General features: G+C 41.5%; 1 protein-coding gene across 2 annotated transcripts; it reads right to left on the bottom strand.

Moving 5' to 3' along the window:
* Positions 1 to 7848: 7848 nt before the first annotated feature.
* On the bottom strand, positions 7849 to 13135 carry DPY30 (dpy-30 histone methyltransferase complex regulatory subunit). 2 transcript variants are annotated; one of them, XM_065835932.2, is made up of 5 exons: positions 12982 to 13135; positions 12380 to 12451; positions 12247 to 12294; positions 10862 to 11004; positions 7849 to 8082 (listed from the first exon to the last, which is right to left on the bottom strand). In XM_065835932.2, exons 2-5 carry the CDS (start codon positions 12413 to 12415, stop codon positions 8010 to 8012), a joined length of 300 nt encoding a protein of 99 aa, XP_065692004.1. In that variant the 5' UTR covers positions 12416 to 12451; positions 12982 to 13135; the 3' UTR covers positions 7849 to 8009. The 2 variants fall into 2 exon arrangements, with proteins under 2 accessions (XP_065692004.1, XP_065692005.1); XM_065835933.2 differs by lacking the exon at positions 12982 to 13135 and adding an exon at positions 12545 to 12788.
* Positions 13136 to 13273: the final 138 nt, after the last annotated feature.

Genomic DNA, 13273 nt, shown 5'->3' with positions numbered 1-13273 from the left:
CGGCGCGGGCCGGGGGCGCGGTGTCGCGCGCGGCCGCAGGCGGTCGCCCCGCGGGGGCGGTCGCGGAGAGGGGACGCGGGGACAAAGCCCGAGGCCGCCGCCGCCGCCGCCAACTCCGCGCTGCCAAGTGGGGGGGGCGCGAAGAGAAGGAGGCCGCGGCAGCAACTGGGTTTGGCCCGGCTCGGCTGCCGTGGACTAGGGGCCGCACAGGCGCCGCTCCCTCATTGGGCACGAAAGCAAAAGCCTCGCCGCCATTGGCCGCCCTCTCTCGCCGTTCCCGCCCACCGCTTTGACAAGCCCGGAATGGAGCGGTGCCGCCTCTTGGGCAGGGGGGAGAAGGCGGGGTTCGAAGGGAGAGACCGCCTCGGATTGGCCGGCCGCGTTGCCGTGGTGATCGCCTCTGGCCTCGCTGATTGGCGGGGCTGTGTCTCCGTGGTGGAAGGGTAGATTACGACTGCAGGTCAGATCAGGGGAGGCCGGTCCGGGGGGAGCGAGCCGGGACCGCGGGGGAGCTCCGCCCTATGCCCCCCCCCCTCCCTACCCCCGCATGCCTCGCGGATGGCGGCTACCCTCACGCGACACCGCCGTTAGGGGCACGCGGCCCCTGACCCCTCCGCTCCGGCGGGTCAGGGCGCTGCCGGCTGCTGAGGGGAAGACGGTGTTCTCCGGGGCGAAGCGGCGCTTTCTGGTGACTGGGGTTGCCCCCTTTGTTGTGAGGAAACAACAGTGCAGCTTCCGCTGCCTCCTCTGCCTCAGCCGTAGGCGGCAGTTCGGATTCTGAGGGCTCGATGGACAGCGGGTTCGGGCCGACAGAACGGGGAGGTTGCTGGGCTGAAGCTCCTTGTTACTGAGTTGGCAGAGTTACTTTCCTGCGCCCCTCTGCCCGTTCCATTATGGCTTCGGTACCATAGTGTGCAGTGCGGGCTGCGGGACCACGTTTGTGTAGAAGTCCCCAGTCCTCAGCTTAATCCTTCCCCACCTTATTTTTTTTATTAGCTTGGTGAATGGACTGCTGCCATGGAGACATCAAGCATAGCTCAAAATAGCTAATGAGGCAAAACTGGAAAGGGGAGTATTGCCAGTAATAAAGGGAGAAAGGGAAAAAGCAGTTTCAGCCACCGATGTGTGAGATGCAACCAGGAGAAAGGGAAACCACAACAGGAGAGATGAGGGGCTGCAGCCATTAAGGTATTCAGATCGATTGATGCTTTGTGAGGTGGAAAATGTATGGCACAGGTCAGGAATCACATTCTCCTTATGTCTTTTTATTCTTTAAAAAGTCCTCCTGCCAGTTATAAATGCATGCAAAATACAAAGCTTTTGTTTGGTTGTTTTTTTGTTTGGTTTTGTGTGTGTTGTTGTTGTTGTTGTTGTTTTAATAGTAAAACAAAGGAAAGGAGCAGGAGAAAGGCATTATTTGCAGTATGTCTTGAAGATCAAAATGGCTCATGCTGCAGAGATGGCTGAAGTCATTTTTATCAGTGAGGATCCTCCTCTGCACCCATAACACTCCCAGTGTAGCTGAGGGGCAATAAGTACTGGAGTCTCCAATTACTAATATTTGTAATGGGTTGTCATGAGGAAATGGGGCCTGACTATCTCTGCAAATGTCTAGCATTTTATATAGCCTTCACTGATCTATCTGTCCTTAGAGTATTCCATTGTTATTTTACAAATAGTGTGTTGAGAAAGGTTAATGTGGATTGTAACTGCTGCTTAGACTGGAAGAACTATCCTGCCTGACTGCTTTAACATAAAACTCTATTGGCAGTTGTGATACCCATTTATGACTCTCAAATCTTTTACATAAACTTCAGTACTAGGAATAGTTCCTGAACAGACTACTAATCCCTCAATAAAGTTAACTAAATGCAGTAGAGGATAAATTTTACTCCATTGAGAAAAATAAATGTTGTGATTATATACTTAAAAAAAATCATGCCAGCATATAGTTCAAGATTTTAATGCACCACTGTTCCCCAGTCCACCAAGACCAGTTAGAGGAGGCTGCTAGGAGGAACATCTTAGGAGAATTGGAGGTTAAAATAATTTTTAATTTTATGGTATTCCTTTCTGTCACTTGGAGGAAGAGCTTTCAACTCTGCTAAATGCTTTCCCTCCAATGAAAATAAAACAGAAGAACTTCCAAGTGGTAATCTAGATGGTTTAATGAGTAAAAACATTTTATAAGTATTTTCTTCTGGGTTTACTACCTTTCTTTATGTAGTGTTTTTTTCCTCTTCATCTTCTAAAATTTCTTAAATATATTTTTTTGTTGTTGCTGCATAACTCTTGGGCTGGATCCCTTTTCTCCTTGTGCTTCCTTTTTAAGTTTCCTTCTCCTTTGCTTTCCTCGTTAACCTTTATTTCATTGTGTGTAGATTTTTCTCACCTAGATTAGGTGTAGATTAGGATGAAGTTTTTACTTTATGTGAACATTGTATAGATGCAGAGGAACAATTGCAACTCAGTGTCAGCAGGTCACAGAAAGCACAGGCTTTTTTCCCTAATATGTAGATTGTGGCACATGCCACAGACACCGTGGCTGCGTGTTTTCCAGTGAGTTTCTGTCCTCTCTTACCCACTAGCACTGTCAATCCAGAGCCCATTGAAGCTGGAGGATATCCTCCTCTGTTTCTGCCTGTTCCTGCCAAAGCTTGTCATCCATGGTACTACATAGTTCCCTCTGGCAAAGGCGACAGTAGGATTTTTTTTCTTTGTTCTCTATCACAGGTGGACATAATGCCACTGAGCAGTGTTTAGTGATTTGTGGGTTCCTCTTTTTAAACTTCTATCACCTCCTGATCATGGATTGTTTCTTTAAGTGCTGGTGACACACTCCCTCAGTACCATATAACAGAAATGAAAGAGGCAGAAACAGAGAAGCAGGCAGCTCTTCAGTTAAATAGAACATGGTGATGCTGGGCTTCTTGGTGCTCAGGACATGGAGGTATGGAAGTGTTCTAGCCACAGGCTGAGAAACTGGCCTGAGCTTTCAGTGAATGCTGTGAAGCATGGCTGAGATTGAGAGATCCTCCTGCTTTGTCTGTAATTCTTCTGAGCACTGTACAGGGAGAGGTAACAGTACTTAACTGTTCAGAACTATTTCAGTCATTTTTCCCTGAGGTGCAGGGCAAAGTTGACACAACGCATGGACAGATCCCCCAAGTCAGCATACCGTGAAGCATACGCCACTGCTACACATGTATATCTGTGGGCAATTTGTTGCCTACTTGGACAAAAAGCATGAAGGCAGATTGTGGCAAGAGTGACTTGCCAGTTAGTGTGCCCTTAGCATGCAGTTTTCCTTGAGTAATATCTGGTGCCCAGCTTGGGTGGCACATGGTGCAGCTTTCAAGGTCTGTTACTTTCTTGTTTTTTTCTCTTGTTCTCCCCTTGCACATGGTTTATTTTGCCTTTGTTCCTATGATGTTTTCCACATTGTCCACTTCCTGTCTTCTCCCTTCTCAGGAAGCTCTTCACCACCACTGTTACTCTAGGTTTTTCTCTTTACAAACTGTCATTCTCTATCCAAGGAACCTGCTGTTTCTAGCAGTCCTTCCTTCTACTGTTAAAAGCAGGTCCCCGCTTACAAGGGAAATATCTGCACTTCCTGTACAACAGCATCTGAGATAATATCAGTGGGTAATTGTCCATCTCGTAATCCATCTTCCTCAGTGTACACCAGAGGAAAAGGAAGGCCATATTCTCTCCAGGAGATACTTCTCAACCATCCAACAGCCTTTTATCAATTTAGGCTCCTCTCAAAAAAAAAAAGGCTTATTATGCAAAGTTGCAAAACAGACTTTGAGAGAGAAAAGCATGTTAGGAAAAAGAATATGACACATCCATAATCAGTGTTGCACTAGCACTGCTATAAACTGCCCTGTAGTTATTCACACAGCATTTACACTTTAAGTCCTCAGTTAAAACTGTATTTGAATAGTGAACATTAACAGAAGCACTGCTGATACTTTTTTTCATCACAGTAAAATGCCCCTTTCTGTAACAGCTGGCATTCTGTACTTCTGTGATCTAGGCTATGTAGTCACTCTTAAAATTAATTCTGACTATGAAATAGAATAGGGAACACAGGCTAAGGCTTGGCTAAGAATAATTTGTTACATAATTAGTACAATGATAAGAATAAATCAAAACCTATATTCTATCAAGCATGGTAGGCACAGGGACTCTTCTCGTGTTTCCTTTCTAAGCTACTGGTTTCAACTGCTTGTATCTTTCAGAATTTTTCATTTGTTTGAAAGCAGCTGGTTTGTTACTAGAAAGTCTGATGAGGAGAGAGGAGTTCTTTTGATTAGGCTGCATTTACAATAGGAACAGCACTTCAGAAAATAAAATAAATTGATAGCTCAGAGACCTGTACTGGTTTTGAAGAAAGCCCTTGATAAATCAGAGATTTAAAAAAAACGAAAGAGAGAAAAAAGAAAAAAAGATTTGGCAAGTCAAACTGTATTTTTAGGTGGTAGCAGGCTTCAGAATAGGTGGATGTAGAACCCTTTGATCAGAATTGCTTTTTGTGGGAAATTCTTTCTTCTGTCACTGTCCCCTTCAAGGTAAAAGACAATGTTCACAGTGGAAGCATTTATAAAAGGCAGACTTCAAAATACTGTATATGAGTCATAGATAATTCTTTCACAGTTACTGAATAGTAACTTCTGGATATTGGCTCTAAAAGAGTAATCTTGGAAGATGTGCTGTGGTGTTAACCAGGTATTCCATTTTATTTTCTGCTTAATTTTACTGCCCTTCAGAGCATATACAGACCTGGTTACTTAGGGTAGTGTGGACAAAACTGAAAAATAATTGTTCAAGAATCGAGAGATAATGGTTTTCAGCTATTTAGCAGTGGTCTGTCATACATCTAAAGTTGCTGTTTTCATTTATTTCTTCAAGCTTTTGTTCTACATCTCTTAATAACTTGTAGCCCTTTACATCTATTGTCCATTTTCTTGACGAGTTCCTAATTTTTAAATGTAACATCACTTGGTTTTTAATTTGTACTTCAAAATTAAAGACATTTATCTTTAAGCCCCCAGAACTCATGTTTCCTGTGGAAAAATAGTACTTCTTTTCTGGGTTAAATTGGGATAGCAAGCATCTGTCAAGTTTCTTCACAGAATCTGCATTGTTTTGTAGTAGGGCAAATTCAAAATAAATAAATGTTTTGAAAAATTGGACTTCATTGTTACTTCCGTAACTTTGATAATTGAATTATTTGGATATGATCTGACTATTCAGATAGTAATTTGGTATCTCCTTCCTGTTACAGAGTATTCTCTATGCAGCAGATCCTAACTGGTGAAGCCAATTTAACAAATAAAGGAATACAGTTGCACTTTTTCTTATTGACTTGTCATGCCCTTGCAAGAATCGCTAAAATTTCTCTCTTAGAGTTGGTGAATTCACTGCTGCTAGTAACATTTCAACTTATTTTCTTGGAGGAAGCTGCCCAGAAAAGCTGCTGTAGTGAATCTTCTAACATCATCACCTTATCAACTTGTCTCTCTCATTCTCTTGAACTGGCTGAGATGGGAAGGACAACAGCAGGTGACACTGTGTACCAAACAGCAGCTCCAACAGCTGAGCAGGTGGCATGCTGCTGGCAGGGACAGCTCACCTTAAGACTCATCCTTTGAGGTTCTAGGTTGATGCAAGAGCTTGTGCAGAAAGCCAACATGTTTACAATCTTTTGCACAGCTGCCTGGAAGGTATTACTGTAAGGTGAGAAATCTGATTTTATTCTGAATTCAGGCATGGTGACATAGGAAAATTGCTCTGTCTAGGAAAGATTAATAGTTGAGCTGTTTCTTTTTGTATGGTCTTGCACAAATTCTCAACGTAGAAATGAGGGATCAACATAGATTATATTTTCACATGTAACAATTCTTACAAACTTGTGATGTTGTCACCTATTCCAAAACCTCAGAATGCTCCTTTAGCAGTAAAAATAGCACTACCAAGTCTTTATGGTATCTTCACTTAGATGTTATTATTCATTCTAGAGTCAAAACACTGCTGTTAAAATCCTTTCAGTGTTTTTTAAAAGTGTCAGTGTTTGATGGAGACTGTGTTCACCACAACACAAAAGAATTAGTAATCTCATTCCACAATTTTTGTACATATTCCAAACCAGAACTATTTAGGTTTCATTTTGGGTTTGCAGGTTTCTTCCCCCCCCACCCCCCTTTTTTTCTCTCTCCCAATCTTACTGCTCTTGGACTACACTAATTCAATGTTTCCCTTTTAGCATATTAAGAAATATATAAAATATTGAGAGCCTTCCTACTAGGAGTAATAGCCAGATCTCATTCCAGCCCCTGCAAGTTAGCAGACAACTGAAAAGTTAAATTTTTCCTCTGAAGTATCTATTTTCTGGCCACTCTTATGCCCACGTATCTAAGCTACTAAAGAAGCAATGCTATGTTAAAACCAAGAAATCTTCAGATTACCATAGGGAAGTCATCTAGATGTCAGGACAACTGAGGTAAAATATTATTTGTGCGATGGGAGACATGAATATACTGCAAACACAGTGTATATCTTTATGTCATAGGTACAAGTCAAATGAGAATCTGAAGTCACTCTTTTTGTAAATCTATGCATAATTACAAAAAAAAAGGTAGCCTTTAATCTCTTTCAGAAAAAAAAAAACTCCAACCCTTGCAGCAACAAATTTAACTTACAAGGCTTTGATGGCTTGCTATGTTAAGGCAGTAAAACAAGAAACACAGAATGGAGATGGAAATGGTAAGATGGCAATACTGAAGCTTATTTGAATAAAAATTTAGGATTTGGATTAACTGAGCAATTCTTGGAAGCCAAATTTACCATTTCTGTGAGTGTCAAACAAACTATGTTAATTCTCCCAGTCTATTAAAAACTGGGCTATGCTTAATCTGCATTCCAATATCCAATGCTACTGAATAACACTGATTATGCTCCCTAGTACAAGTTTCAGAAAACAAAAATGGGAATTCTGAGGGCTGTGACCAGTCCCTGTACACATTACCAATAACCTAGTGAGCCAGTTTTCCAGTTACAATATTCCTATTTTCACAGACATTTGCTGATATTTTTTTCACAGCATGTTGTTTACTGTCTTAATTCTGTCTTTTTCTTCTGATCCCCAGTCTTCTGTTGCAGCTTCTTATATTGTACCCTGAGGCCTGTGGCCTTTACCCCTACTGAGGAGACTACAGGAAAAAAATTAAAAAGAGCTGGTCAGACAAAGACATTAAGAATAGAAATAGCAAACAGTGGTGTTAGTAAACTTAAGGGGGGGAAATCAGAAGATTTAGTATTTTACTGCATAGATTATTTTTGACAGAGAAAGACTGCTCCAACTAGGGGTAGCAGTACAGTGAATTATAGAACCTTTTAAAATCCCTTCAAACTTTATTCTGTATTTCAGTAGAATTCTGCACAGCATACCACTCACAGGAGATCACACCTCATTCATCTAAATATTTGAAATGTTGGACACTGTCTGCAAGTGATGTGTTCTGCTGCTAAACCTAATTAACTAAACCCTTTTCCTAGTGTTTGGAAGAAACATCTCCCCTCTTTACCTAATCAATCCATCCTCAAAATAAATTCTAACTGCTCTTAATTCCTTTGCCTTCTTGTTTAGGTACCCTGCACGTGAAGGGTGCTGTATAAAATCAACATTACCACTCATGTGATTCCCATAATAAGTTATTCCCCTTTGTTTCATGCATTCAGGTGATGGAGCCCCACAGAATTATCCAGACTTTCATCATCAGTAGTGTAGTTTCAGTACTTTATTTTGAAAGTCTCTTAATAGCTGGTCTAAAACAAGCAAACAAATGAAATGTAAAGTGTTCTTTATTAAATAACTCAAAAGGTAAAATAAGTTGTGCTATTAAGAAAGACAACATCATGGTTCCAAAGGATTTTTACAGCAGAAAACAAATTGCGGAAAATGAGCATTTCAGTCTAGCAGCCAAATTGTCCTCATTTTTATGGAGTTAATTTCGGTCCTCAAATTGTGACTTGTTTTTTAAAAGATATGCTGCTAGAAATTCAATGGGATTTGGTGGTCTGTAAAGAAAAAAGTAAATCAAAAGCAATTATTTTTTGTTATATAAAATTAGGCAGCTGAAGAACTAATCACCTTTCCTGAAAAGCAATGTAACTCCTCCCAAACACATATGAGCATTGATTTAGGGATGACCAACTATCGAGTTACCCTATAAATTTCCAGTTTTTGTCTCATGAATAAGTTTTTAATGAGTCTTAGTCACCATTCTAAATTGCTAATACAGTTAATCCTACAATCCTATGCTCTGTAAGCATAAATACTGTATGTACATCATCAGAAGTTACATGCATTTGCTATTTCTTTAACTTGTGCTATTTAAATTTATCTGTCAGTGCTTTCTTGTTTTATTTTCTTGAAATGGTTACTGCATTAGAATTGTTTTCATGGTTCCTGGCAACTGCTCTTTTTAAATGAACACAACAAAAACTCCCAAATTTGAGAAAGGTTGTAACTTGCAAGTAGTCAGTAATGCACGTTTCTGATCACTGGCCTTAGTCTAGGAGTTTTTGTTTTGTTTTAAAAGCTCCTTCAGCTTCAGTGCATGAATCCTGCTAATCTAGATTCTGTCTACAGAGTAAATGCCATGCTTACTTATTCCACACTGGGTCAGACCAAAGGTCCTGGTAGTGAGCAAATATGCCTATAAGGAGCATAAATAATGGAAGAAATGCACAGAGGTACTTCTCTGGACCATCTTTTTGGCCTCCAAGCACGTATACTTAACCAGCTTCCTGAACTAGCACCTTTAATAGTCCTGGTGAATTCCTCTACAACCTTCACCAGTTGCCCCTTGAGCCCAAACAATATGTCTTCAAGTTTTATAGCTTAGTTATGGAATCTGTGAAGAATCATCTCCTTTTGTTCCTTATGAATTTTCTACCTCATAGCTTAATTTGATTACTGTATCAGAACAGATGATAAACAATCCATCCCAATATAGAATCTCCATGCTATTAATGACTTAAAAGATTGCTAATATATTGTGTCTCAGAAAACTCTTTTCCAGGTTGAAGTATCATCCATTCAGTCACTCCCTATACAGATATCATTCCATACTTTACAATCAATCAACTAAAACCAACCAAACAAAAGACAAAACCCCCCAACCTATTCAATAAAACTCAGTATCATGAACAAATCTTGTCAGCCACTTTTTCAAACAGGTATACATGATCCTTTGCAGGATTCCAGCATTGCACTCATTTCACCATAAAAATTCACTTTTTACTTCTACCCTCTTCCAACCAGTTCCTTGTCCATATGGAGGCTTTTTCATTAATCCCACAGTAACTTAGTCTTTTTTAAAAGCATTAGTGAATGACTGTGCTAGAAATATTTTGGAAATTTAAGACTGTATAAATTAGATTTGTGTTTATGTGTCCTCATTGACTCCTTCCGTGAACTCCAAGAGACTTAGGAGCCCTGACATAAGTTGTGTTGACTCCTCCCAAGTATGTCATTTATTCATATGCTCACTATCTTGGAAGACAGCTTCTACTGAATTCAAGGCACAGTCATCAGCTGTATTGGGCTAACATCTCTACATTCCTTAGAAAAAAAATAACATCCATTAGTTACTTTCCAGTTCAATTTTAAGCACAAGATTATACAGCAGAGCTGGTAGTTAAGCTTTGGCACTCCTGAGGTTTTAATATGCTCAACTGAATAGCCAGTTTGACCGTGGCAGTTTGATACTGTTAGGTTTTTTCCTATACGTTCCCCAACCTCTTCTACTAATGTTCCAATTTCACTCCTGTGATGAGTCCCCATAAAGAACAGCTCCTTCCATAGTGAAGAAAGATTAAAAGAAAAAAAAAAGTTTGTCTGCTTTGTGTGTAGCAGAAGTATGCACACTGTAAGTATTGGGTAACCACCTCAAGGCTGTGTTTTACATTAAGTCTGCAGGAGAACTCCAACAGATGTCAATGGAAGGTCTGTACACTCAGGTGTACACACTTTCTTAGGTACTCTTTTGCCTTATTAGCTGTCTGTACAATGCAGTTCAAATTCACAGCTCTTTTGGAGGTTAAGACATTGCTGATGGTTGTTCTGGCTGTAGATACTGCAATGTGATTATGGTCATCAATACCAGCTTTTGATAATGTTATCTTGGCAAAATTGAGAAATGGTTACATGCGGTATGACTCAACAATAGTTTGGATATACCAAAAGGCTAGAAATTAATTTGGATAAGATGAACAACTGTTTGCTATTATTAAACAATACCCTCCTACACTGACTGATAAGAGATTTGGGGAATCTTGATAGCATAATCTTTACTCAAAGGATAAACTATCAGTTTGCTTCTTACTGTGTTGACAGCCTCATCCTTTATAAAGCGTTTTAATCTCCAACAAAGATGCACGTCAGGCCTGTCTGGTCGGTCTGTCTTTCTTTCAAATGGCAAGAGAACTCTTCACAATTTCACACTACAAAAATCTTGTTCAAAACTAGAACAACTTCTTGCTTTGCTTCTATAAGGTGAATTATGTGACAAAATTCAAAAAAAAACATCACTCCAAAACCTTTGCAGTAGCATACCTTGTTGTGAGATCACAAATTCAATAAATAACTCTTATCATGCCATATGCACCTAAGTGAGGAACACGTCCTGCATAGTGAATCGTAGTAATCATCAGTTCATAAACCTGTTGTAATGACTTTTTTACAGGTAGCAAAACCACATCTGGTATGCAGGATCACTGAACAAGGGACATACTACCCAAGTTTGAGACCTATGTTTTTCTTAAGAACAGAAGGAACATTGAAGCATCTTACCTCTCTTTTGCAAGAACAGCAAGTCCCTGTAGCAAGATAGGTACAACTGTCTGATCTAAGTAGGCACGTGTGGGTAGTGACTGAAGATCCACCTTCTGCTTCGATGTCTTCTCTGCATTTATTTTCTCATTTTCTACTATCCTCTGAAGTAGAAAAAAAAAAAAGTGAGTGAACATTGCTAATAACAGACACATCTACTTTGAGGTGTGAGTGCAAAGTACCCATTTCTCTGCAATTCACTGACCATAACTTCTTTACATCTTGTAAGAAAATTTAAGTGCGTATTTTTCCTTGCACAAAAATCTAATCCAGAGGAGCCTTCTGTTAAATTCTTATGTTTGGGAGAAACATTGTTAGGAAGTCAGGTTTTCCAAAACAGAAGACACCCAGTAGATCACTGTTATTTCTGCTTTTGCATTCAGATTTAAATTCTACACCACTGAGACAGGAATGACAACTAACAAGAGTGGTCCCAGTTAAATGGTTGCTGTATGCACGCAATTCTAACACAAAATGTTAAAAGCACTAGAAATTCAGGTGAAGTCTGACAGAGGAGACTCTGTTAAAACTCAAGCACTTTGAGACTGTGCTCTATTAAAGCACAGATGGAAAACTTAAGAAAACATACACAAAATGCTTCCAGGTGCATTTTGGTCAAAAAAGTGCTGAATCACCTTACAGCATTAACTGTAGTTCAAAAAGGACACCCTGCCACTGTCAGTAAACCAAAGGTGCTCAACACAACACACACACCTCTACCTATCTGAGATCAACCTTATCCAACGCGTTCTGGTTCTGTAGTGGAAACTGAAATGTACAGGGAGGCACCTATCAGAGAGAACAGTTGCAGAGGACATTTTTTAAAAGTTTCTGCAAAAGCTTTGCATAGAGTAGAAGCTTATAATGAAGGGAGACTGAAGGCTTTAATGAGGAAGAGTAAACAAATGTCATATAGTTATTATTCTAACCCACACTGTTACCAACAATGGAGACAACAGATTGTACCTACTTTTTCTTGGCATAATTAAAGACAGCTTGGATTATTCCAATACAATATTTCTGTTTACAAGAATATTAAAAAAATTCCTCCCTTTGATACTTTTATAGAAATCTCAACAGTTCCTCCTTTTCCCCTCCCTGTAATAAAAGTCTGGCTGCCTTTTTGTGGCATATTAATGGAACATCGCATACTTCAAAAAAACCCCACCTCGCTAAAATGTTATTTACTTCAGTACCATTTAGTATATAATGCAAGCAACACAACAGAAAATATATTAATTAACAGCCAGTTATGCAAGACACTAGTATCTGTTGGTATAGTTTCCATCTAACTTTCTTGGGAACACTACATTTGCTAAGGTCGGACTCAAGACAAAATTTGTTACCTCTACATTTTCAGTAAGACCATATTCAGAATGGGGATTTTCTGGAACCTGTAAAATAACACACGGTCAGCAAAGTGGAAATACTCCTTTTTACAGATGTAGCATGATGCACATAAAACATTTTTTGCATTACCTGAGGCTGTCCTTCCATAATCTGTTCTGCCTCCATGCTGAGAAAAGTGGAATTTGCTGGACGTATAGTAATCTTGGAAAGCAATAAAAAAGCAGGTCAGCAGGCTGAGATGCAGACGTGTTAGCTGACAGATATTGCATCATTTGGTTACTAAGGCGCAGTTACTAGAGAGCAAACGGAGTTACGCTGCGCTCCCCCGCTGCCAAACTCGTGCACGTTCTTCCCACACACTGAACCGAGAAGCGTCTTAAGGTTCGCGTTACGCCCGCTGAATAAAACGGCACCGGGATTACAAAACGCGCCATTCGTCATTTAAAACAACGGCCCCAAGCGCCGGTCCGTCCTCCTGCCCGGCCGAGAGAGCCCGCGGGAAGGCGGAGACACCCCAGTTCCCTCCTTCCTTCTTTTTTCCCTTGCCGCACGCCTGCCCGCCGCGCCACCCACGGCGCCAGTGGCCGGCGGCCGGGCCGGGCTGGGACCCCGTCGTACTGCACCGCCCCGCGGGCCACGTGCGGACGCCGCCGGCGCGCGGCCCCGGCCATAACGCAATCGCCACCGCGGGGAAGAGGCGACCACCCCGCTTCCCCCAGCGCCGCTCTCACCCGCCGGTGTGACCGGGGCTCGGCGGGGCACCTGCAGCCTCTCCACAGCAACCAGAGCCGCCGGCGGAGCTGTCGTAAATCGTTTTCACGTAAGTGAAACAGTCGCGTTTCAGCCGATTAACCCCGGCGAACTGCGCCTGCGCACACGAGGCCCCGCCCACCCCTGGGAGCCGGCCTGCCGAGAGGGGGAAAACAGGGGAGGTTCTCGCGGGCGCTGTGATGTCATCCCTGGGCGGGGCCTTGTCCCTCCTCAGCCTCGTCCGCACTGGCGCGTGGGCGCGTGGAGGCGGTT

Source organism: Patagioenas fasciata, chromosome 3 (genome assembly GCF_037038585.1).
Source record: "Patagioenas fasciata isolate bPatFas1 chromosome 3, bPatFas1.hap1, whole genome shotgun sequence".
Lineage (NCBI taxonomy): Eukaryota > Metazoa > Chordata > Aves > Columbiformes > Columbidae > Patagioenas > Patagioenas fasciata.
The sequence above is the reverse complement of the archived record's forward strand: the minus strand, read 5'-3'. Positions and strand labels throughout refer to the sequence as shown.

Bases quoted from the DNA above. Each gene is read 5' to 3' on its own strand.
- DPY30 (XM_065835933.2), bottom strand. From the start codon at position 12,691: ATGACGAATGGCGCGTTTTGTAATCCCGGTGCCGTTTTATTCAGCGGG. The intron at 12,452-12,544 runs GTAACTGCGCCT...TTGCTTTCCAAG, and splicing joins GTAACTCCGTTTGCTCTCTA to ATTACTATACGTCCAGCAAA. The intron at 8,083-10,861 runs GTAAGATGCTTC...TTTTCTTTACAG, and splicing joins GCTGTTCTTGCAAAAGAGAG to ACCACCAAATCCCATTGAAT.